Genomic DNA, 26891 nt, shown 5'->3' on the forward strand with positions numbered 1-26891 from the left:
TATGAGAGTGCCCATTGTTAGAACTGGGAGGGGCTGTCAGTCTTCTGCAGACTTCCTCTTTACTTGCACCATCACCATTCCACTACACTATCCCATAATAGGGGGCTCATTTGTCTTCTTGAACATCCTTAAGGATGAGAGACTCACAACCCTAAAAGGAGCCTGTTCTGTGGAAAAGAGGCTATTTCTGCTGCTTGAAATGTTCTTTGAAATGTGGTTCACTCCCGCTCTGAATTCAAGTCTACTCAAGTGCCACCTTTTTAGAAAAGCCTTCCTTCACCACAAAGTCTGAAATGGCATCTCCAACCATTCTCTGTCCTTTTACTCTGCTTTATTTTCTTAGCTTATATCACCACATAACACTTATATGTATATGAATATATATGTGTGTATATGTATACATATGTGTGTGTGTGTATATATGTATATAGTCTCCCCCTTAATTTAGCAAGTAAGTTGGAATCCATGAAAACTAGTACTTTTCTTGTTCACTGATATGTTCCCATTATTTGAAAGACTTTAAGTAAATAAAATCTGGCACATACAAGACTTTAGGTAAATATTATTAAAGATGGACTAATCACTTACTTTTGGAGTTGTTGTAAAAATTAGAAATGATACATGTAAATCCCTTAGCATGGTGCCTGGCATGTAATTAGCACCCAGTAACTAATAACTGTTATTAAGAACTGAGGTTCTTAGAATTAATGAATACATATTTTTAACTTTTCTAAATGGAATGTAGGGTCTTTTGAGTGTGATGTTGTCTCCTTAAAATGTATTTTAATTATTTTCTATTTGATTTGACTTGAACATATACTGCTTTCTAGAGGATTTTATAAAATAGAAACGTTTTTCTAAGGACTGAACTTCCTTTTTCTGTAGCATGAGTGCCTGCTCAGATGGATCTTCTTATACATTGGCGGGCTGATGTAGGCATACAGTAGTACCCCCTTATCTGTATGGGTTATGTTCTAAGCCCCTAGTGGATTCCTGAAACTGTGGGTAGTACCACACTTGATTGCCATCATTTGGAACACATTTCCGTGCATGTCTTCCACCCACAAATTTAATGCCTTTTCCATCTTTTTAAAAAATATTTTATTGATACATATTATATATATTTGTATATAATGTATGTGTTTATAATATATTCATATATATAAATATATTTATATGTTTATAATATACCATTTATATATTTATAGTATATATTTATATAAATATATATTTATAATATATAATACTATAAATATATTATATATAATTAATATATATTTATATAATATATATTTACTGTATTGTAAATTATATAAATATATATTTATATATTCTATATTATATATTTATATTTTTTATAACACATATATAACATAATTATATAACAATTATATAACATATTCATATAATATATAATGTATTATAAAATATATAATATATAAAAATATATAATATGTGACTATCTAATGTATAATATATATTATATAAAATTTATATATTATATAAAATAAATATATAAATATATAATACATTAATATTTATATAATATATATTTATATAATATATTAATAATAAAATATATAATATAATATATATTATATAAATGTATAATATAATAGTTATAGTTTTTTATAATATAATCTATATTATATATGTATATATTATGACTATATAAATAAATATGTATATATTACAAATATATACATATATTATATAAATGTATATTATATATTAAATATTAATATATATTATATATTTAATATAATAAATATATATTATATATTATGTAATATATTTAATTTATATATAAATATATATTATATATTATATGTGTTTATGTATCTATATATAGATACATGATATATATTTATATATGATTTATATATTTATAGTATATGTTTATATATAATTTATATGTTTATATATAATTTATATATTTTTATATATGGGGTACATGTGAGTGTTACATGCATAGAATGTATGATCAAGTCAGAGTATTTGGGATATTCATCACCTTGAGTGTTTATCATGTCTATATGTTGGTATCATTTCAAGTGTCTACATTACTTTGAAATATACAAAATATTATTGCTAAATATAAGTCACCCTATTCTGCTATCAAACATTAGAATTTATTTTTTCTATCTAACTGTATGTTTGTACTCATTAACTAACTTCTCTTCATCTCCACCCACTCACCCACCCACCTTTCCCCATTTCTGGTATCACAGTTGTTCTATTCTCTATTTCCGTAAGATCATGTTTTTCTAGCTCCCACATATGAGTGAGAACATGAGGTGTTTGTCTTTCTGTGCTTGGCTTATTTCACTTAACCTCATGACCTGTGGTTCTATCTGTGTTGCTGCAAATGACATTTTCTTTAATAGCTGAATAGTATTCCATTATGTGTGTGTGTGTGTATATGCATATATACACACACATATATATACACGCACACGCACCACATTTTCTTTACCCATTTGTCAACTAACTTAGGTTAATTCCATATCTTTGCTTTTGTGAATAGTGCTGCAATAAACATGCAGGTGCAGGTATCCTTTTGATATATATATTTATTTATTTTCTTTTGGCTAAATACCCAGTAGTTTGGTAGTTCCATTTTATTTTTTGAGAAATCTTCATACTGTTTTTCATAGTGGTTGTACTAATTTACGTTCTAACAACATATAGGAATTCTCTTTTCTTGGAATTGTTGCCAGCATCTATTATTTTTTTGTCTTTTTTTTTTTTGAGATGGAGTCTTGCTTGTGTCACTCAGGCTGGAGTGCAGTGGCGCAATCTTGGTTCACTGCAACCTCTGCCTCCCATGTTCAAGTGATTCTCCTGCCTTAGCCTCCTGAGTAGCTGGGATTACAAGTGTGCTCCACCACGCCCAGCTAATTTTTGTATTTTAGTAGAGATGGAGTTTCACCATGTTGGCCAGGCTTGTCTCAAACTCCTGACCTCAAGTGGTCCACCTGCCTTGACCTCCCAAAGTGCTGGGATTATAGGCATGAGCCACCATGCCCAGCCATTTTTTTGTCTTTTTAATAATGATAGCCATTCTAACTGGGGTGATATGATAGCTCACTGTGGTCTTGATTTGCATTTTCTTGATTATTGATACATCAGTGATATTGAGCATTTTTTCATTTATCCGTTGGTCATTTGTATGTCTTCTTTTGAGAAATGTCTGTTCATGTCCTTTGCCTATTTTTTAATGAGTTTTTTTTACTTTTACTGTTGAGTTCTTTGTATATTCTGGATATTAGTCCCCTGTCAGATGAGTAGTTTGCTTTTTTCATCTTACTCAGTACATATCACCCACTGTGACTAGAACTTTTGCAGTTAGTGGTGCAACAGCAAAAGTAGCATGATTTCTTTCTCCTCTCACAGTTTTATGGGTAGAAGATTCATTCTTATTGTAGATTTAGCTGCCTCAGCATATAATTTTCTTTTTTCTTACGAAGTGAGGACCTCTCACCTTTTCACTTCAAGGAAGCACTTTATGGCTTCTCTTTGGCATGTCTGAATTGCCAGCATCACAACTCTTGGGCTTTGGGTCTGCCTTAGCCCGTTTAGTGTTACTGTAACAGAATATCTGAGGATAGATAATTTACAAAGAAAAGAGCCTTATTTGGCTCATGATTCTGGTGGCTGGAAAGTCCAAGAGCATAGCACTGGCATCTGCTTGACTTCTGGTGAGGGACGTATACTGCTCCACAACATGGTAAAAAAGCAGGAAGATGAGTGGGTATGTGCAAAGAGACCTGCATGAGAGACTGGACTTGCTTTATAACTACATGCTCTCTGGGACCTAATTTATTCCTACCAGAGTGAGAACTCACGACTGTGATAATTTCATTAATGTGTTCATGAGGGCAGTGCCCCATTATCCAAACAGCTCCCACTCGGTCCCACCTCCTAATACTGCCATGTTGGGAATAAAATTTCAACATGAGTTTTGGAGGGGACATATCAAAACCATAGCAGGGGCCATTATTAAGTAAAATAAAGGTTACTTGAACATAGGCACTGTGATAACACAGCACTCAGTCTGATAACCGAGATGGCTACTATTAATAGCTGACTCATGAATGGGTTCTGTGGATATGGTGGACAAAGGGATGATTCATGTCCTGGGTGGGATGGAGCAGACAATGAGAGATTTCATCACACTACTCAAAACGATGTGCAATTAAAAACTTATGAATTATTTATTTCTGGAATTTTTTTTGAAATTATTTTCAGATCATTGTTGACCATGAGTAACTGAAACTGCAGTAAGTGAAACCACTGATAAGGGGGGCTACTACTCCCTTGAAAAGCTTTCTTCTTTCACATTTAGTACCAGGAGTGATTTGTTCTGTTCTGACAGTTGTTAAATATAGCTTATTAAGAAAATAAAAAAAGAGAAAAGAACGTTTCTGACTTTTCCTTTCTTTCCTAGGATGACAATTGTGTTGTGTAAAGAGTTGTCCTCTTTGTCTAAAGAGTTCACCACCTGCCTAACAACTGCTGGGGTAAGAATTCATGCCTCTTATTGCAATAATGTTTGTCTGGTTTCTTTAGCAGTTTAAATATCATAAAATTTGCTCACTTTAAGTGTACAATTCAATAGTTTTAAGTTTTTAGTATATTTACAGAGTTGTGCAGCCATTTCCATAGTCTAATTTTAAAACACTTTCATCAGCCTTCACCAAAACTCGTACAATCCCCATTCCCTTTCACTCCATATTTTCCCAGCCCTAAGCACCATGAATCTGCTTTCTCTTTCTATAGATTTGGTTGCTTTGCATCTTTCACATAAATGGGATTAAACAGTATGTGGTATTTTGTGTTTGGTTTCACTCACTTAGCATAGTGTTTTTGAGGCTTATCCACATTGTAGCATGTATTAATGCTTCCTTTTTATTACCAAATAATAATCTATCTTATGGATATATATCACATTTAATTTGTTCATCAGTTGATAGACATTTGGATTATTTCTGCTTTTTGGCTATAATGAATAATGTTGCTGTGAACATGCATGTATGTTTTTATGTCAATATGTTTTCATTTCTCTAGGGTAGATAGCTAGGAGTGGAATTGCTGGGTCATATGGGCGATATGGTCGTTAAGGAATTACCAAACTGTTTTCCAAAGTGGCTGCACAATTTTTCATTCTTACTAGCAATGTATAAGGGTTCCAGTTTCTCCATATCCTTGCTAATACTTATTGTTGTTTGTTTTTATTTTAGCCATCCTAGTGGGTATGAAATGATATCTCATTGTGGTTTTGATTTACATTTCTCTAATGGCTAAAGATGTTGAACATCTTTTTTTTTTTTTTTTTTTTTTTTTTTAAGGCGGAATTTTGCTCTTGTCGCCCAGGCTGGAGTGCAATGGCATGATCTCAGCTCACTGCAACCCCACCTCCTGGTCCAAGTGATTTTCCTAACTCTGACTCCCGAGTGGCTGGGATTACAGGCACCCGTCACCATGCCCAGCCAACTTTTGTATTTTTGGTAGACGGGGTTTCACCATGTTGGCCAAGCTGGTCTCGAACTCCCGACCTCAGGTGATCCACCCGCCTTGGCCTCCCAAAGTGCTGGGTTTACAGGCATGAGCTACCGTGCCTGGCCAATGTTGAACATCTTTTAATGTGCTGATTGGCTGTTTGTTTGACTTCTTTGGAGAAATATCTATTTCAGCACTTTGCTTGTTTTAAAACTTGGGTTGTTTGTGTTTTTATTATTACTTGTAGGAGTTTTTTTTTTTTTAATGTTTTCCCAATACACGTTTCTTATCAGATTTTTGATGAGAATGTATTTCTCCAAGTCCATGAGTTGTCATTTCACTTTTTTGATAGTGTCCTTTGCAGTGAAGTTTTACTCCTCTAATCTTCTAAAAGTTTTGTTGTAGCCCTTACATTTATGTCTGTGATCCATTTTCAGTTAATTTTTGTGTATGGTGTGAGGTAGGGGGCCCTACTTCATGCTTTTGCATATGGATATCCATTTATTCCAGTACTATGTGTTGAAAAGACTGTTCTTTCCTCCATTAAATTGTCTTGGCTCCTTTGTTGAAAATCAGTTAGGCATAGATATATGGGTTTATTTCTGGACTCTGATTTTTAGTCCATTAATCTGTATGTTTATCCTAATGCCAGTATCATATTGTCTTGATTATTGTAGTTTTGTAGTAGGTTTGGAATCAAGAAGTGTAAGTCCTCCAACTTTGTTTTTATTTTCAAGATTTTTTGACTACTTGGGGCCTTGTGCATTTCCATCTGAATTTTAGGATCAGCTTGTCTATGTCTAATTCTAATTAATTTTTGTTCATTTCTGTTTATGAAGTTTTCAGTGTTTTTTATGCTATCTTCTGAGACCTGTAATGGACATATAGACCTTGATAAAATTCAAACTTCAGATTTTGACTCTGGTTTTAAAGAGCAACTCTGTACTTAGACTATGGCAGTGCTCACGGTATGCAGTTGCCAGTCAGTGGGAAAGATGTAGTTAAAGCTAAAGTCTTTGGGGATTTTCAAAATTGGAATTGTAAAAATTTATGAAGATGTGTGAGTTATGGACGATGATTGAGAAACCAGTAATAATGAGTTAGGATAAAATCAAGGGCATTTTAAACAAGCCAATGAAAATCACTTTATAGTAAGTATATCAGTGTCAGTGTAGCAGCAAAATTACTGTGGGCTCTTAAATTTTATTTATTTATGTATTTGTTTATTTAAAAGCTCTAGTCATGAACATTACATTTGTTTTAATTAAGACCATGGCCTAAGTTAATTTTTTAAAATTTGAGTTTAGATTATTCCTGTAAAGGATAATCTTTTGGTACAGCTTCACCTTTCCCTGTAGTATTTTCTTGACAAGAGGATCTGGGTTTCCTGAAGTTAATCTTATAAGGCCAAATCTTTCTGTGTGTTCCATAAGGATACTTTAAGCTAGCGTATCAACTATAAGATGCTGACACATACAAGTGTTAAATTACATTATTTATTTATAAGACTTTTCTAAACAGCCTGTGTTAAAGACCCTTGAGTTTTTTGAGCACATGTTCCATATCTACATATTTTGTTTTAAAATGGTTCTAAGATTTTGTAGTATCATTTTTAAAGTATCATTAAAAATGGTACTTTTTAAAGTCAATAAAAAGGTATAAAACAATACACTCTCAATATGGATAGCACAGAAAGATAAGAAGGAAGTTTAAAACACTTACAATTTCACTTTCTGAAGATGATATTTTGCTTTCAGTCCAGACTTCTATGCTTATATTTAATATTTATGTACGTGTGTGTGTGTATGTGTGTGTGTGTGTGTGTGTGTGTTTTAAAGTGTGATCGTACTCCACTTACTGTTCCTTAACCTACTCTGCTCACTTAAAAATGTATTCTTTATTCCAGGTCAAAGAAATGGCAGATGTCCTTAACCCATTAATCACTGCAGTATTTCTAGAGGTTAGTAGTAATTGTTTAAGTCTCTGACTCCAAAGGTATTATGTACTAATTAACTCTTCTGAAGCCTTTTGTTTTTGGCTTTTTTATTTTTTTCACCATATTGGTAATTTAACCATATTGATGTAGACGTGACCAAAATAGTGTATATTTGATATGTATTCCTTCCTTATTAATTACAAAGCATACAGTTGAAGCTGCAGGGTAAAGTACAATGGAAGAAGCAGTAGATTATCATTACTTAGTACTAATCCTTGATAGCTTAATAGACGGTTCACAGTAATGAAACACCTTCTGAATACCAGCTGGTAAACATGAAGGGCTGAAAATTACAAACAGGTAAGCGCTGCTTCCTAAAGGACTAAAGTTTATGCAGCGGTTTGTTATAAAACAAAACATTTTGTCATTTCCTTGCTAGGAAATCATGCTTTGTTTTGTCAGAAAGGTAGTGTTTACATTATCCTCATCATTCCATTAGATTTGAGAAAGTAGATGGTTTAAGTCAGTGGAAAAGAGGATCCTGTGACTGATTATATTACCTCCTTATGTGATGTTTTCTGGATTCCATGTTTTAAGAAGTCTACCTTGAAATTAACTGTGCAAACAACATAGACTTTTTGATGATTTTTTAAAAACATGTTTATGTAAGTCTGGGGGGAAAATATATATTTGATAGTTAAGTTTTAGATGTTAATTGAAAAAATGTTTTAACTACCAAACTCTTCTCTAGTTTTAAATTCTTTTGACATTACCATCAAGGAAATGATTTTAATTCTTTAATTACACAGTTTTAATTGAGTAGTCAGGGAAGCTATTTTGATCACTTAAATAACTTTTAAAAATATAAGTTTGTGATTTAGTAAATGGCAGAAGAAAGGACTTTGTAAACCAGGAGCCCAGTGTTGCTCTGGATCTTCCTTGATTTGTTGTGTGACTCTGACAAACTTCGTTATTTTCATGCGCAACATAAGAGATTTAACTTGATGATATCTGAGGTCTCTTGTGTGTGGGAAATTGAGTATTAAATGTCACACTGAATTTTAAATAGGAGTACTTGCCACTGATAAATTTTAAAAAGGTAATCTCACTTGATATGGGCTCTCTATTATTTTTAGTTGATTTTTTTTTTTTTTTGCATACAGATTTGAAACACTCTTGTCTTTAAAATTATACATTTTGTCTTAATGTAATGAAGTCTCTGTTGATATTCTTTTGAAAGGTGAGAGCTTTTCAGTATAAATGAATTACCCTCAGCAAACTGAGGGTAATGATTCTCTAACACTTCTGAAAAATGTTGTTCAAGGTAGAAATATATCTATACTGTCATCTTTGAAAGCAGTATTATTTGTTTATGTGTGTGAGCAGTTATTGTGCTCACTGATTGCATTGAGTTCATGGAAGAAGAGCTATCATAATGGGCTAGAAATTCTATAGGTGTAGGATTTATAGCCTTCTGAAAGCCTCTTTCAGTAATTGACCACAATATTGTGACATAATCTACCCCACTTAAAGGAATAAATAAGCTTTGAATGCCAAGTCTGAGCAGGTTGCCAAAGAACAGCTACCATTTCTGATGGGCAAGTCGGACAAAAATGCTGACATTCTGTTTTGCTGTCATATCATCTTAAGAGCTGGATCCTTTTCCCTATAATAGAGTTTACCAAAATGGCCAAGTCACTGCTCTTATTTGCCAGGCTATGAATTCAGTTAGATTACAAAAATTAATCTGTTCCCCTTGTTGTCTTACAGTATATCTTCTCTTTTAAATAACTAATGTTTTCTCTTTTTTTGTTTTTTCAATCCTGGCAGGCATCAAACAGTGCCTCCTACATCCAGGACGCCTTTCAGCTACTCTTACCTGTGCTAGAGATCTCTCTCATTGAGAACAAGATTGAATCACACAGGCATGAGCTGCAGGGCCAGAAGCCTTTGTTAGAACATTGAAGAACGGAGATGTTTTGACCTGGGACTTGTGATGGCCAAGGAATGCCACCTTATCTGGCTACTCCTGCAGAAATGAAGGAGTGGGGTTATTTTAGTATATAAAAATTCAGGCAGGAGAGATGGTTTAAAGAGAAAGATTGTTGCCTTCAGTGTTTGATTGAAGTATTCAGGTCCTCACAGTATTCTTTCCAGTTGTTGTAATTCATAAATTATTTGAAAAGAAACTTCTGTAGAAAGTCCAAGAATAATAACTCTAGATAAAGGTTAGTGGGATACTCAGGCAAAAATGTTGGTCTTTCTTTGACATGTTGCAAAATGTTATCAATTTTGTTGTGGGTATAATTTGCAGCCCATGGATATAACTGGTTGATAAGCCAGAGAAAAATAATTTAGTGTTCTAAAATTCATGGCATGTGTGGTTTATTGATGCCGTGTACTTTCTCCTTTCTGGAATAAAATCTATGTCTTTAAGAAAACTGAGCATATGTAAACTCTGTGATGATTACCCTTTATCACATGAATTCTTGGAAATAGAAAGTTTCATCTGCATTTTTAAATTCTTAATAGATATTTGGCATTGAGGAGAAACTTGTAGACTATTACAGCCACATGAATTAACTATAGCAAAGTGCCCTTTTTCTTCAAATTGCTCCCCCGTCCCCAGGATGACACATTTCATGTCATAGCTGAACCCTACTCTACTGGATTCAAGGCCAGTAAATGCCGTTTAGAGAAGCAGTTTTATGTTTGCAGATATTCTGAGTCTCTTCAAGATGTGTTTCATGTCTACCCTATATGCAGGATAAATTCTTTACAGCAAACTCCAAAGGAATGTTGAAGCTGTTTTAGCAATGAGGTTTTTTTTGTTTGAGTGTTGAAGTGGGCCATAGTCCTTCAGAAATTATGTTCATTTATGACAGGATTTAACTTCTAAGGCACAATTTATTTTTTCCTCGTTCTTTGTTTGTTTTAATGTATTCTTTAGCATGTTTTTGAATATAACTTTTATCCTCCAGATCTTAAGCCTTCTTTTGCTGTCTTCAACAACTTAAGAGACTATTAAGCTGTCATCTTCCTAAAAGCTATTTTGGTATCCACTCTTTTTAAAAAAAATTCTCCAACTTTGTGGTTTTTAATGATTAAGGTAATTTGTTAGCTCTGTCCCTCATCTTCTAAAAGCTTTGTAATAAAATGTATTAATCATGTTATTTGATCCTTTCATATGCTTTTGTAAGCACGAGCCCTAATATCTTACTCAGACCAAAAAAAATAGGAACGCAAAGCCATAACATAGATTAGTATAAAGACTGTTTCCATGTAATATCCTTCTTTGGGGCAGGAGTCAGTAAGCAAGGAAGATAAATAAATTTGGTTTAAAAACATATACCAACAGCACTACAATGTTACTCTGCCTATATTCTGTCTTAATATGATCAGAAAGTTTTTGAATATTCCTTTTTAAAGACAAATTTCACCCTTCCCAGCTTGAATATTTCTGAAGTTTCAGAAAAACAGTTGCCTTCTGGTTACAAGGCTGGTGTCTCCAGTTTTGAATTGTTGCCTCAAGCTTGGTTGATGTGTCTGAACCTGTATCCCTTGAGGGCAAAGTTTAGAAACTGGTCACTTTGCCTGCTGTCTGTTCAGCCTTTTGTATAATGGCAGTGTGGCAACTTTAAATCCTTAACCTAGAAACATATTTAAGGTTTTTCTTTTAAGAAATGCGGTATAAATATGAAGGAGAGAGTAACAACTCTTTTTATACACCTGTTCAGATTTCAGCACTGAATTTGGGAAATTTTAGATTAGGTCTCACATAAGGTAAATATGACTCACCAACTCTTTTTTTCTCATCTTCCCCATTAGCTTCCCCACCCCCCATATATATGTGTGTGTGTGTGTGTGTGTGTGTGTGTGTGTGTGTGTGTGTGTGTATTTTAATGGAGTTAGGGACCACTAGTGAAATGATGAAAGGCCCAATTGTGAGCAACAATTGTCTACTCTTCACATAAAATATACTGAAAAAGAATTAAGGTTCCTTGATCCAGTAGGTATAGAGAAAGATAAACATTCATGACAGATGAGTAGGTAAATTCAGGGATCACTTTGGAACCTGCTGGATTATAGTGATGGTTTTTGGATAGTATGTGCTTCATTATTTTATTTGGGGTAGTTACAGTGTTGTAGTTTTTTGGTAACAGCTACACTTTTGGTACTATTTTCCTTTTAAATTTTTGGTGTCTAAGATTTACCACTAATTACTAATATATGCCTTTCCAATTTACTTAAAACCTTAAAAAGTGAAATGTTCAAGTTTTGCTAGGGTAAATGCGTCTTTTTCTGCTATTGAGATTTTTAAAGGCTGTGATTAAGAGAGACTATTAATTTGATCTAAAAGAAGTAGAAACCTCTATGAAACTATTTTCCTTTACATAATACCTTAGAAATGTGTTAAAGACAAGCTATATTTTCCTTACTTGTTTTGATAGTTTTTTTTTTTTTTAAGCATAGATATCCAGGTTGGCAGGCCTCTGAAATGTGAAATTATGATTTTTATAGATGGCATTACTTCGAATCTGAAATCAGTGCTAGGTGTACAAATGTGATTTTTTCAATCCTATAACCAAAGAACAAGATCTCGTGGGTTCTTACTGCTGAAAAAAGATGTTCTCTTTTGTACTTGTTTTTAATGAAAGACCTTTTTGAGGGAGAGCTATTTTATAGGTAGTTGCTATTGATGTCTCCATTTGAGAAATAGAAATTTTTCTGTATTTCTAGAGGTGTTCTGAATTTTAAACCTGAATTCTTCAGTTTAGAAAAACCCAGAATAAAATTATACCCACAGTGGGCGCTCAACAAGTGTGATATTTCACAAATGTCAGAGACTGAGATGTTTTATTATCTCTTCGTGTGTGTGTGATGGAGTTTTGCTCTTGTTGCCCAGGCTGGAGTGCAGTGGTGTGATCTTGGCTCACCGCAACCTCTGCCTCCTGGGTTCAAGTGACTGTCCTGCCTCAGCCTCCCAAGTAGCTGGGATTACAGGCATGTGCCACCACACCTGGCTAATTTTGTATTTTTAGTAGAGATGGGGTTTCTCCATGTTGGTCAGGCTGGTCTCGAACTCCTGACCTCAGGTGATCCACCTGCCTCGGCCTCCCAAAGTGCTGGGATTACAGGCATGAGCCACTGCGCCTGGCCCTTTTATTATCTCTTAACAACACAACATGATGTCTCTTTTCATAAAAGACTTAAAAAGCATTTGAGAAATGAGTAAGTTCTAAAAATAATAAGCCTCTTAGTTAACATGTCATAAAGGCCTCTGGCAACTGTATGAAGAGAATTTTGAAAACTTGCCCACTGGCCTGACTTTCTGACTATATCCTTAATGTTCCTCAAACACTAGTTCATTCGGTCCTCCCTGCTTAACTTGAAGCCCATCCTTCCCTGTTACTGTATTGTCCAGCCAAATCCCAAAGGCCCTTCATGTTTAATTATCATTTCCCCAATCAAGTCCTAAAGACAATTAAAAAAAAAACAACTGAATATTCTCTCAATTCATTTGTCCTTTGAGCTAAAAGCAAAGGAAGATAGTTTATAGTTACCACTTCACCCTCACAAGTCAATGTTGAACTTTCCAGAATTTAAGTATCTGACTGGCCTACCCTTATAAGAACAGATACAGAAACTGCAAATTGAGTGAAGCCATCATCTATTTCTACTTGTGTTGTCCCACATTTGTCTCTTTCTGTATACATTAGCCATTCTGTGCTCCCAAGCTAGTTATAAAGCTGTTCTATATAGTGGAAATAGGTGATCAAAGTATGATTTCACAAATCACCTAGGTTATTTCCATAGAAAGTGAACATTGTAGCTTCACAATGCTTAAAGAGGGGGAGAATAATGAGAACAAACCTCACAGGGAATATACTCTATAGAAGAGGTACATTAACCATATAGTAAGTGCGTTCCAAAATTATTAAGTCCAGTTGCTCAGTAAGGATAGGAGCAGACCTCTGTGAAGAGTAAGTCTAGTTAATGTTTGAGATACACCTTTCTACGAGTGGTTTTAGGGGGAAGCAGGCTTGACCACTACAGTGGAGACACATGCGACAGGTGAGGTCCCTCTAGGGCCGGTCTTCACATATTAGCACGAAGGCTACAGGGTGTCATCCTGTCACAGGATGACAGGGCACATAGTCTGAGCTCTGTATTTGGAGAAGCGTCTGACAAGAGTGTAGCTCTGCCTAAGCTCTCCTGGTGTCTGTTAAACTCTTGAGTGTATATATATTTTTGAAGTCCAGTAGTTGGGGTCAGTAACTTGGTAATTCGCATATGGGGAGTTGATAAGGTTTAATGTAACAGTGCCAAGGGGAGAGGGGCTCATGCCAAGTTCTTACATATGGAATCTGATAAAGCATCATACTCTTGAAGGGAGGGGGAATTTCACTCCAAAACATCAAACTATGTAAAAAGCTATATTACAAAAGAAGTTGTTTTCCCAGCTTGACTGTGAATGTACCAATATGTTTATTTTATTTTTATTTTATTTATTTTTTTTTGAGACGGAGTCTCCCTCTGTCGCCCAGGCTGGAGTGTGGTGGCGCGATCTCAGCTCACTGCAAGCTCCTCCTTCTGGGTTACGCCATTCTCCTGGCTCAGCCTCCCGAGTAGCTGGGACTACAGGCGCCCACCACCATGCCCAGCTAATTTTTTGTGTTTTTAGTAGAGACAGGGTTTCACTGTGTTAGCCAGGATGGTCTTGATCTCCTGACCTCGTGATCCGCCCGCCTCAGCCTCCCAAAGTGCTGGGATTACAGGCGTGAGCCACGGTGCCCGGCCTATGTTTAATTTTTTAAAGCGCATTTGTAAGTTGGAATGGAGGTAGTTTACTACAGAGTTTCTACCAGCCATCCTCACCTGGGTAACTGTTGCAGTGACCTTGGCAATTTCAGCCAAACCTGTTTAAACCTGAAGTGTCTACATAATTTCTGTAGCTGCTATGTCAGAATTGTAGGACTTCTCTTAAGTGTTTAATATAATTGGGTTTTCCTTTACTTCTCACAGGCATGTCATTAAGAGCAATAGAAACTGCACAATTAGCTTGTATGTTGAAGCAAATGTTCAAAATATGAATTGAATAGTATGCAGTTATAGTATTCAGTAAATCAACAAACACTTAAGTACTTTTTTTCCTGCATTTATCTTGCTTACCATTGAGTTCCCAGCTTCTGACATAGGGTCTGGAATGTAGTAGGAAATGTTTGTTGACTGACTAAAAGAAAAGGAAAAAATGAAGAAAATGAAGGAGGAGGCAGGGGAAAAGGAACTAAAGATAAAAGCAAAAAACAAAGAGTGGCCTACTGTTTTGCTACCAGCAGAGAATATAGAGCCGGAAGGGACTCCAGAGTGTATATGGTTGAAACTTCTCATTTCACAGCTAGGGATATTGATGACTCATAGGAGGAAGTGAGTCTCCCAAAGTCACACCATTGGTAGGAGGCTCGGTTGGACCTGAGCCCAGGTCTTCTGATCCCTGGCCTGGGGTTCTCTATGTTATACCAGAATCTTACTGGGGTTCTGCACATATACTGAGAGGTTACTCCTTCCCAGACAACTGGGTTAAGGGCTGGGAGAACAAAATGCAGAATACGTGATTCCTGTCCCAGAGGAGCTCACACTCGTGCCAATGGCTGAGCAATGTCAGCTTTGTAGCTGCAAAGCCCTCTGAGAAAGTGAGGTAAGAAACCAGCAGGACTTGTTTTCTGGTCACCACCCTGCTGTCCTATTCTGGACAGGAACTGGTCCAGATAGGGTAAAGTTTAAAAAACCAGCAGAAACCAGCAGATGGTGACAAAGGTGATCCCTAGTTGCCCTCATTGCTTATTGGCATGAGACGCTCCCACCAACGCCATGACAATTTACAAATGCGATAGTAACAACTCAGTTATTACCACCCCCTTCTAGAAATTTCTGAATAATCTGACCCTTAATTTGCATGTAATTAAAAATGGATATAAATACAGCTAGCCAGCAGCCCACAAGTACCAACTCTGAGCACACTGCCCATGAACCCTGCCCTGCAAGGAGCAGTACCATTCAATAAACGATCACTGTCTAACCATCACTGGCTCACCCTTGAGTTCTTTCCTGGGTGAAGCAAAAAATCCTCCTGGGCTAAGCCCCAATTTTGGGGCTTGCCTGTCCTGCAACATGTAGCAACCACAAAGGGATGAATACAGCAATCAGGAGGCAGTGACTAATTCAGCAATAAGACAGTGGAGACAGTGGCAACGGAGATTGGTGGAGAGGCAAGATGATGAGAGACAGTGAGAGATGGCCACTGACAAGGAAGTGAGAGGCAGCAGTTGGCAGTCAGTTGGATAGTAGGACAGCAAAATGGAGAAATGATCATCAGCACTACGGTGATGAAAGCTGCAGAGCCAAGGGGTCTTTTAAGAGCTGTCTTTCCTGGGGAAAGCCGAAAATGCTCCTGGACAATTTTGGGGCTTGTCCTGCCACAAAAAGAGAGACAGCTGCTTTGTTGTATTGAATTGTGGCTGAGTTGGGTGGACATGTCCCAAATCTGGTTGTGATTGTTGAGTCAGGTAAGCATTGCAAATGTTTGCAGATATATCTGTCAATACCTTCAAATTGCTACCTTTGTTTTGGTGATTTATGTCTTAAGGGGCCAATTTCTGCTGTGTATGGAACTACAGAATCATCTACTGCACATGAGCCACTGGTTGTTAAAAGAGGAAACTAACATGTATGGAGCAGTTTGAATACCAAGCACCGTGGGATACATTTTTCTTTGTAATCCTCACAACTGCTCTGCGATGCCAGGCAATGGCACCCCTAGTTTATGAGCTGCCAGGAGGGTGTAGAAGTTAAGAGCAAAGACAGGCTCAAAAAGGAATCTCAGCTCCCTCATCTTCCAGGCCTATGACCATGAGCAAGTGACTTACTCCCTTAATTCAATTTTGTTATCTGTAAAATCAATCTCATAACAATACTTGCTTTATAGTTATTGATAGGATTGAACAAAATAATTTACATAAAGTGCTTAGAACAGTGCCTGCCACATAACAAGATGAGCTTATGCTCATGAATTCATAAGCACTATGCCAGGCATTGTTCTGAACATGTATTACATGTATTAATTCAGTCCTCACGACAACCCCATGAGACAAGTACTGTTGACATGCCTATTTATAGATGGAAAAACTGAGGCATAGAGAGGTTAAGTAACTTACCTGGGGTCACAGAGCCAACAAGAGGTAGAACCAGGATTTAAAGTCAGGCAGCTTGGTATCAGAGTTCCTGCTTTTCACCGTTTCAATGCACTGTCACTATAAGCTGTTAGTAAAGAAACCACAACAACTATTAGTTACTTTTTTATGATGAATATGAAAGAGATTCAGGGGGTTAAGTGACTTGCACAAGATTTCACAAGTGTACATGGCAGAGCCCTTGCAGTGTAAGCCAAGGTTGTCTGGTTCCCTAACTCATGCTTGTTCTGTTGTATTTCTTTAATGGGAAAGGCCTGGGAGGTGCCTACTTAAGAGATAAATGTCCACAGGGGAGCATCTGGACAGAGTATCTACAGCCACTAGGAATTGGCATAGAAAGGACAGTGTGGTGACAAGTCATGCTTGCCACAGCAGGAACAGGGGCTTCAGTCAGGTAGTAGCGTCTGTATCAATTCTTGATCAGAAAGAAAAGAGGAGTACACAAATGTTCTTAGCAGCTTTATTTGTAATAAATAGAAGATACTTTAGTAACAGATGCTTTATTTGTAAGAGCCCCAGGCTGGAACCAACACAGATATCTTTCAGCTGGTGAATTAAACAAACTTTAGTACATCTGTACCATGGATTGCTCTCAGCAACGGAAAGGAATAAACCATCAATACATGCAAAAACTTGGGTGCATCTCCAGGAAATTGTGCTGAGTGAAAAGATCCAATTCTAAAAGATTACCTACAGTATAATTCTATTTATATGACATTAAAATGACAAAAGTTTAGAAATGGAGAACAGATGAATAATTGCCAGGTGTTAGGGATGGGGGAGGAGGTAGGATAGGTGTGGTTTTAAAAGGGCAATCCCAGCACTTTGGGAGGCCGAGACAGGCGGATCACGAGGTCAAGAGATCGAGACCATCCTGGCTAACACAGTGAAACCCCGTCTCTACTAAAAAAATACAAAAAACTACCTGGGCGAGGTGGCGGGCGCCTGTAGTCCCAGCTACTCGGGAGGCTGAGGCAGAAGAATGGTGTAAACCTGGGAGGCGGAGCTTGCAGTGAGCTGAGATCTGGCCACTGAGCTCCAGCCTGGGCCACAGAGCGAGACTCCGTCTCAAAAAAAAAAAAAAAAAAAAAGGGCAACAGGAGGGATCCTTGTGGTGATGCAGTATCTTGACTGGTGGTGGTTGGTAAGTGGACACATGAGCCTACACATGTGATAAATGTATAGAACTAAATGTGTGTGTGCCATGCACACACACAAAACATACAAATAAGTACTATTTATATTTATATGGTGTGTGTGTGCATGTGCGTGCATGTGCATACATGTAAGAAAACTGAGGAATCAGAGTAAGAGATGGATTGTATCAATGTCAATATCCTGGTTGTGAAAGGATACTTAGTTTTTCAAGCTGTTATCATCGGGAGAAACTGAATTAAAGATACACAGGATTTCTCTGTTTCTAATAACTGTACATGAATCTGTAGTTATCTCAATAAATATTTCAATTATTTTTAAAGGAAGAGGAGGTCTTTTGTGCCAGGGAGCCAAAAAGTCAAGCAATGTGGCCCACTCCCCAGGAGTGGAAACAAAGACCTAGTGGGTCCTCTGGCCCTTGTGAGTGTCCCTGTCATGAGCACCCGGAAGCAGGAATGGTGGCAAGTGTGGCTCAGACTGGCTCCTCTCAAAAAGCAGTTATATTGGTAGCCAAAGTGGGATGAGAGGAGTGCAGGAGTTTGAGAAGCTTCCCTGAGGGATTCTATCATTCTTCATTGAAATCCACCAATTTAGTAGAAAAGATGGTTATGAAATTCTGTTTCCAGCATCATTAATGCCATATGCTGCATTAAACAGATGAAGGAAGCTCTACAAATTAAATGAAAGCTGCCCAAGACAGTTGCATACTAATTCTGGCTCCACCCCTACCTCACAGGATTTATACTGAGATACTTTCTATCTATTAATCATGATAACAGCTAATATCAAGTGAGTAGTTACTACATGCCAGGTCACTGTGCTGAAGGTTTTAAATACATTATCCTATTTATCTTCACAATAGTCCCACAAAGATGGAACTGTTCTTATCTCTGTCTACAGATGAAGACACTGTGGCCTGCAGAAGTTAAGACATCAGCCTGAGGTAATGTGGTGCGAGGGTGGTAGCGTGGATTCAACCCCTGTCCTGCCTGTGTACATAACCACTGCACTAACTGCTTCTCAGTTCTCAGCCATAAAAAGAAGAGACTGAGCGAAAAGGTTTGGATTCTTCATGGTTAGAGTGATGTTGAGCCAGTTAGCTAATTCCGACCTGAACTTAACAGGAGACAGTAAAGAAATAATCCAAAAACTCCCCATCTTGCCCTACGGGGAAGAAGACAAACCTGGGCAGGTTGAGGGATAGAGGCAGCCAGCACAGACAGGGTAACGGAGTGATTGTCACCCTTTGAAGAGATGTGACTTACTGAGGATGTCCTGTTATATTCTGACTGGAATAAAATAAGCCCACTCTCTCCAGTAGAGTTTAGGGTCTCTAAAGAGTCCCATTGGTTGAATGCATGCCTGTCTCTTCATTACCGAAAATACAGGAAGTGGCAAGACAAAATATCTGTGAGCTTGCTCAGTCAAGTTCACCAAGAGCCCACCTGGAAAGGCAGCTGGTCCTGTTAAGAAGTCCCAGGAGGGAAACCAGGACAGGATGCACCAAAGGTGGAAGGTGGAAAAGAGATGCCAAGACCCAAATTAAGAGGATAGAGAACCAACAAACACAACAACAAATAAAAACAAATAAATATTGCCAAAGTTTTTCTGTTTTCCTGTAGTTCCTTGGGATTTAAGGAGGAGACTGGGTGGTTCTTGCTGCTTCTATATCTTCAGGGTTGCATGGCCACTTAAATGGAATTGGGTAAGGGACCATTGCTGTCTAGCATAGGCAGCCCCATCAGCTGTCAGTGATCATGTAGAACCCACTTTGGCTTGTAAGCTTCTTCCTGTTCATTTTCCCTTAGGAAGCAGAAGAACAATATGTTTAAGAGCAAGAGTGAGCTCTGGAGCCAGAGAGCCTCAGTTCAAGTCCCAGTTCCACCTTTTATTGCCTATGTGCCCTGCTCATCCAACCTCTCTGCACCTCAGTTTCACAATCTGTAAAATGGGATGGTACCCACTTCACAGGGTTGGGTAAGGCGATGCACTCCACCCTATCAATGTTAGCTATAATTGATTATGACTGTAAGATGGCAGAGGATATTCTGAGACCCCGAAGACTTCCTCATATTCTGCCAGGCAAATTTGTTTCTGTCTTAATTGTATGACTCTGGGCCTCCTGAAGGATGAGAGGAGAAGTTGGGCTTCTTGCCTTAGTTTTTTAGCTTTTCTTTCTGAGCCTCAGTTTCCTAATCCATAAATGAGAATAATAACATCCACCTCTGTTTGCCTTGTGACATCTTGTGCATCTCTTAACATAACGTATATGGAAGTACTTTATGGAGAATAAGACCTGGTGGTGAGGACTAACATTTTGAGAGATATTCTTGAGTAAATGATGACGCTCCGAGGCTGTGCTCTCCACTTTAAAATGTAAATAATAATAACTGCTTCCAAGAGTGAGGATTAAGATGATAAAGCCCTTGGAACATGGGGACCGGTACAGAATCTGCTTCTCGCACCCTCTGCGGTCCCTTACCTGGGGTCATGTTTCCTAGTTAAGGAATCCTCATTTGGATTTCTGGGTTGGCAGTGTGAGAGGCGAGTGTGGTTGTCGGGTGAAGTAAGCCCATGACTAAGCCTCATTCTAGCCACCTCAGCCAGTTTGAACCTGCAATATTATGGTTATTTCCTTCATCCTAGAGTCAGAGCTACTGGTTGGATCCTATCCTCCTTTCTCCCCCACCTCGCACACTTTGTAAATAGTGAGTTTTGCTTACATATTTGATTTAGAGAATGGCAGGAAAGAATCTGGGATCCTGAATAAAGCATTTGGAGGCCAAATGATATTCCTGTGATCACTAGGCTTCTCTCAAGTCTCTTTCTTGCTACCTCCTCAAAGAAGATGCAGTCGCTCATATTTCCAGTACCCAGTGCATTCGCTCATGCATAGACTAATAATGAATACAATGAAAACAGCCAGCTTCTGGCCAGTTCCTGCTGATGCAGGCAAGGTCAGATGTTGTCTAATAGCCATGGTACCACCTTTGATTTGTACCGGATTTGTAAAGAACTTTCACATAAGTATTTCCACTTCTATTTCAACACAAGGCAATTGAGGTCCCCAGGAGTCAAGATAGGGACCAAAGTCACTCAGCTAGTAGGTGATGGTGCTGAAATGTGCACCTTGGGGTTTTTTTTTTATGAGACCCACTCAGCTTCCTTCAGAGAGTGGAATCTCACACAGCGGATGAAACCCTCGTTTTAGTGGACCAGGCAATAACTTCTTAGCAGACAGAAAAGATATTTCCTGGTGTGAGGGCTTTGCCTTCTTCACCCAGGTGAGAAGCTGACCCTGGTGTGAATAGCGATGACCTTGATTGTGGTTACAGGGCTTTGGAGGGACTCCTCACATATGCAGTTGCCTGAATTCTTATATACAATGCAGTGTTAAGATCATGAACTCTGGGATCAAATTGACCTGAGTTCAAATTCTGGTAAGCTAGTGCCAGCCGTGTTACGTTGGGCAATATACTCTCAAAGCTGTACTTCTTCACTTATAAAATGGAATAAAATGAACACATATCTTACAGGAATGTTATGGCTGGCTAATCAATTTGTAGGCTCCAGTGCAAACCGAAAATATGGAGTTTTTAATTCAAAAAGAGAAGAAGGCAGGCTCTGGTGGCTCATGCCTGTAATCCCAGCACTTTGGGAAGCTGAGATAGGTGGATTGCTTGAGCTCAGGAGTTTGAGATCAGCCTGGGCAACATGGTGAAACTCTGTGTCTACAAAAAATACAGAAATTTTTGTATTTCTGTGGTGGTGCATGCCTATAGTCCCAGCTACTGGGTGGCGTGGTGGGGATGCTGAGGTGGAAGGATCCCTTGAGCCCAGGGAAGTCCAGGCTGCAGTGAGCCATGATGGCACCACTGCACTCCATCCTGGGTGAGAGAATGAGACCTTGTCTAAAAAAAAAGAAAAAGAAAAAGTAAAAGCTTTTTCCTTTTGTCCACAGTGTCATTGGCCTGCCATGGTGTTTTTATTTGCTATTTAATGTTTTGCTCCCTCAGACATGGGGATAGTTGCCAGGTAAGTGCAGGCTCTTATAGGTACCTGGGCCCTACCTAAGTGCACTGGGCCACGGGGGATCCGAGGCTCCATGTCCCAGCACGTGTTTCATTGTCCCATTGGACTTCCCTTAACAAATTGGAATTCAAAGATGAAATTATTAAACACTTCAAGATGGGACCACAGAGATTAAACCCCCAAACGTTGGCCTTTCTAAGTGTGGTCTTGAATGCCTGTACTGGTTGCATATTCATGAAGGCAGACCTGAATATTCCTGCAAAACATTTAGCACAGTCTCTGCCCATAGTAAGGACTCAGTAAGTGGTCGGTAGAGAGAGTCAATTTTGCTCGCTCACTGGTCACCTTAGGAATCTCATAGCACAAGCCTTCACTTGAGCTTTGCACCTCCAGCCTGGCTTAAGGAAGAGGCAGGGAAGGTATCATTAGTGCCTTTGTACAAATGGGAAGACCCAGAGAGGGAATGGGTCTTGGCTACATTCAATCTGCAGTTCGTAACAGAGGCAGAACTGAATGGTGATTTCTAGACTCTCAGTCAGTGCTAAGCATCCCAAGCTGAGGACCTATTCTGGACTTCAACAGTGGGTAATTCTGAGTGGCTACAGCATCTGTCAGGGACTGCCTCCTCTGCCCAAGCCCCTAATGTAGCTTTCCAAACCCTGGCTCAATACCAGCCTCCTCCAGAAAGACTTCCCTGCCAAGAAACTCCCCAGAGTATTTTTTCCTTCATATGCACATTTATCCAAAATTTATTCATATGGAATGTAGTTTATTCCCTGTGTTTCTTACATTACCAAACATTATGAGCATATTTGTCTAATAAGACAATAATATTTTAACCTTATTTTTAATAGCTTTATATTTCATTTTTAGAGAAGCTCTACTTTACTTGACCAATCCTTTTGTAGGACACTCAGGTGGTTTCTAATTTTTGGTTCTTATTTTTCAGTTGGTTCTTATTTTTCAGTTACTACAGGGAAATGTACCAAGTTCTTAAGAGCATGTGCTCTAGAGGCAAACTGTCTGGGTGTAAATCTAGGTTAGATGTGTGAACTTGAGCAAGTAGTTCACTTCTTGGAGCCTCAATGTCTTTGCCTATAAACTCAGAATATTAGTGAGGATTAAATAAGTTAACATATAAATAGCATTTAGGAAATGAAATGAGTAAGTGTCATATATGTGTTAGCTAATATTCTGTTATCTCTATTACTTTGATAATGCTGTAGTTGATACCATTTTACATACATCTTTGAACATATAAGTGATTATTTCCCAGAAGTTGCATTACGGGATCTGAGGAATGAGTGTTCTGAAGGTTGGCATGAAATGTCTCCACAATTTATGGAAGCTCCCTGAAGCTGACAGGGAGATCAAAGGGGCTGAGGTTGGGGTGGGGTTTAAGATTAAGCCCCAGGCTTTGGCTGGGAACATTTGTCATGATGTGAGTGTGATGCATGGGACATTTGTACATCCAGTTTTTCCACTTCGGGGCTGAAAACAGGAAGGATAGAGAGTATAAAATCCTTCCAGAGCACCCGAGAAACCATCTAGCAGGCTAGCAGAGAAAGCAGTTTGCTCTCTAGCTTCAGAATGGTTAGTGGGTATTTTTCTCTGTAGTCTTCCTTGGTTCCTGCCATGCTAAGGAATTTGGGCCTTGGATCCATGGGAGTTGAGATGATATTGAATGGGATCATTGAGTCGCAGGCAGCCAAGTATCTGTGATAGGGCTGCCACTTTGGGTATAGGAACAGGGAGGATTAACGGCTGCTTTTGTGGTTTGCCTGCCCCCTAGTATCTCCTTTGTCAACAGCCATCCATGATGAATTTATGGCTTAAAAAAGCAATTTGTTTTTATGATGTCCTTTGTACAATGCAAATACCCAGGGAAGATATATATTTCACAGAATGAGAGAGTCACAGAATTTGAGAGATGGAAGGGAACAAATTCCATCCAATAATTATTTTAGAGCAGACATTCTCAAACATTCCTTGGTGGGTCAGAATCCTACATGAGAATCACCTAAGGGCTTAAAAAGGTAGGTTCTTAGGCCCACACTTAGTCTGATTTAGGGTCTTGGGTGGGTCCCAGGAATCTGCCTCTTTAAGAATCTGCCCAGGACGTACTAATGCAAGTGGGTTACACTTCGAAGAACTTTGTTTTATAACATCCCCAGCAGTTGGTTACTTCTAGTGTTGGGGGCTCACTACTTTGGGAGACAGCCTATTCCATTTTAGAATAGGTCTGACTATAATAAAGTTATACTTGGCCGGGCGCGGTGGCTCAAGCCTGTAATCCCAGCACTTTGGGAGGCCGAGACGGGCGGATCATGAGGTCAGGAGATCGAGACCATCCTGGCTAACACGGTGAAACCCCGTCTCTACTAAAAAATACAAAAAACTAGCCGGGCGAGGTGGTGGGCGCCTGTAGTCCCAGCTACTCGGGAGGCTGAGGCAGGAGAATGGCGTAAACCCGGGAGGCGGAGCTTGCAGTGAGCTGAGATCCGGCCACTGCACTCCAGCCTGGAGGACAGAGCGAGACTCCGTCTCAAAAAAAATAAATAAATAAAAAAAATAAAGTTATACTTTATATGGAGCTGGAGTCTGCCTCTATATAAATTCCACCCACTGGTCCCAGTTCTACCTACTAGGGCCACATGGAGAAGGTCCAATTCCTCTACCCTTGGATGGGCAGTGAGACCTGATATTTATACACCATGAGAGTTTGTGAGTCAAAGGCAAGTTAGAAGAGAGCACCTATACCTCTGAGTCGGCTGTGCTGTGAGAAACTCATCTCCCTTTCTGTTCTTTTTTTTTGAGATGAGGTCTCACTCTGCCACCCAGGCCGGAGGGCTTTGGCACCATCTCGGCTCACTGCAGCCTGAACCTCCTGGGCTCAAGCCATCCTCACATCTCAGCCTCCTGAGAAGCTGGGACTGTGGGCATATACTACTGAGCCTGGCTAATTTTTGTGTTTTTTGGAGAGACAGATTTTGCCATGTCATCCAGGCTGGTCTTAAACTCCTGGATTCAAGTAATCCACCCGTGTTGGCCTCCCAGTGTTGGGATTACAGGCGTGAGCCACTGCACCGGGCTGTATGTCACCTTCTCACTGGGCATGGATGCCTCCTTCCAAACTCGGGCTGAGTGGTCTTCAGATCAGAGGGCAGACTCCCTGTGGAGAAGGAAAGGAGTGATTGGGAGAGTCAAGGGGGCTATGAACTGATTCCTATGATCCAGGGATGCCGAGGAGCTGAGCAGATGCACAGCCAGGTGCGGAACCTGGGTTCTTCCCTGAGTTCTCCAACTCCCTAACAGATTTTGAGCACCTCCCTACCTCCTTGGGCCTCAGTTTTCCCTTATATAACTGTTCTTCCAGTCCTCACCATCTGCTGTCACATTTTTAATGCCCTGTGCTCTCTGCTCTGGGCAAGTTTTCTGGTGAAGGTGGCAGGGGGAGGTGTCGGCATTCTTAGGAAAGAATAAAACAATCCAGGCTGAGAAGGAACACACTTACTCATCCCGCAGAGCTGAGCTTGTGGAGTTCAGGGCTGGGTGGATGTATGAGGAATGGAGGCGCAGACTCTAGGTGGCTGTCATCCCTCCTCTGAAATAAGGTATCAGGGCTGCGGGTCCCTGGAGCCTGTGCTCCCCGGGCTGGAGGGACCTCCCTGTGGGGGGTCTGTCTGTGGAGCACCATGGCGAAGCCTTCTCTATGGAGGGGAGCCCTTCAGACTTGTGGGCTCTTTGAGGCCAAGGCCTTGATGAGGGAGACATAGGATAGGAGAACAAGGAGGTATATGCAGCTTCAAAGGGGCCTGATTCTGCACCCCACCCTAGGCCTGACCTAACTCTGTCTTTTGTCGGGAGATATCTGCAGAACTCTGCAGCCGCCGACTCCCTGTGAGTACTTGGGAAATTCCTCTAACCTCTTTGAGCCTCCATTTCTTCATTTATCAAACGGGCTAACAATGTGTATCTCGTAGGACTGATGTGCTCCTCAGGTAAGATAATGTTCATGAACCAGCTGTCTATATTAGAATGTCCCAGGAAGAGGTCAGCTGCTATTATTCTTTGTTCTCAGGTTGATGTACACAGAAGCAATACATCTCAGTTGAGACGAATTCTGTCCTAAAGTGTGAGTTCCTGTGTTCCTGCTTACATGAGATTTTTTTCTCTGTATCCTAGGCATGTCCTTCAGGGGGCTGTGACTTGGGGTGCAGTGGGAGAAGGGGCCTTATCAGCAGGAAACTATCTCCAGAGTTTCCAGAAATCTGGATTAGGATCTACAGAAAATGTGGTCTATCAGGTAGTCTGGAACTACAGATAAACAATACTGGGTCAGAGGCCATGTCAGCTATGAGCAGAAATAAATGGTCACTGGGGAACTTACATCTGTAAATTGCTGAATTTCAAATGCACTAGCTCATGTATGCCATATGTACATGCATCATCTGATTACGCTCATGTCATTTCATTATACCAGGTGGCCACGCATCCATTCCAATGGCCCACAGGAGCCCCAAAGGCTGACCCCAGGCTGTGCAGTGCTTAGCAGGGGCTCCGGGTCTTTCCTGGGGTGTTAACTACAGCGCCACCAGTCAGTGTTGATGTGTGAGCTGGGATATTTCCCTCATTCATAGTCCTGCCCTACTTGGCAGGACTGGGAGAGAGTCTGAGGTTCTCGTCCAATGGCACCAATATTCTTGTATCATTTTAGAAATGTCTCCCTCCTTTTGTGGACCTCAGTTTCTTCTTCTTCTGTAAAATGGGTTCCTACTCCCTTCCCTGCCCACCTTGGAAAGTGGCAGTGAGGCTCTAATTGAATAATATAATAGATGTGAAATTGCTTTGAGAAAGCTGAAAAAACCCTATACACGTATAAGAGAGAGGAGAGGGAGGATGGGAGGTGGATAAAGAGGAAGCAGATCCTGGTCACTGCAGGTCGTGTTGTCAAGCCAGCCTCTCATCTGAGCCTGTTTTCTCTCCACCATCCCCTTCAGGGTGTGGCAAAGACG

At 39.3% G+C, this 26891-nt stretch overlaps 2 protein-coding genes across 7 annotated transcripts in view; one reads left to right on the forward strand and one right to left on the reverse strand.

Moving 5' to 3' along the window:
* Positions 1-10611, forward strand: part of FAM114A2 (family with sequence similarity 114 member A2) — a 51634-nt gene extending 41023 nt beyond the window's left edge. For all 6 annotated transcript variants that reach the window (XM_050793936.1, XM_050793937.1, XM_050793934.1 and 3 more), the window contains 3 exons: positions 4451-4523; positions 7409-7462; positions 9269-10611. In XM_050793936.1, coding sequence (XP_050649893.1) covers positions 4451-4523; positions 7409-7462; positions 9269-9403 — 262 coding nt within the window. In that variant the 3' untranslated portion in view covers positions 9404-10611. The remainder of the gene's footprint in view (positions 1-4450; positions 4524-7408; positions 7463-9268) is intronic.
* The window catches only part of LOC126956755 (ubiquitin-conjugating enzyme E2 L3-like), a 1010865-nt gene that overhangs the window by 637636 nt on the left and 346338 nt on the right, over positions 1-26891 (reverse strand). The window lies entirely within an intron of this gene.

Source organism: Macaca thibetana, chromosome 6 (genome assembly GCF_024542745.1).
Source record: "Macaca thibetana thibetana isolate TM-01 chromosome 6, ASM2454274v1, whole genome shotgun sequence".
Taxonomy (NCBI): Eukaryota; Metazoa; Chordata; class Mammalia; order Primates; family Cercopithecidae; genus Macaca; species Macaca thibetana.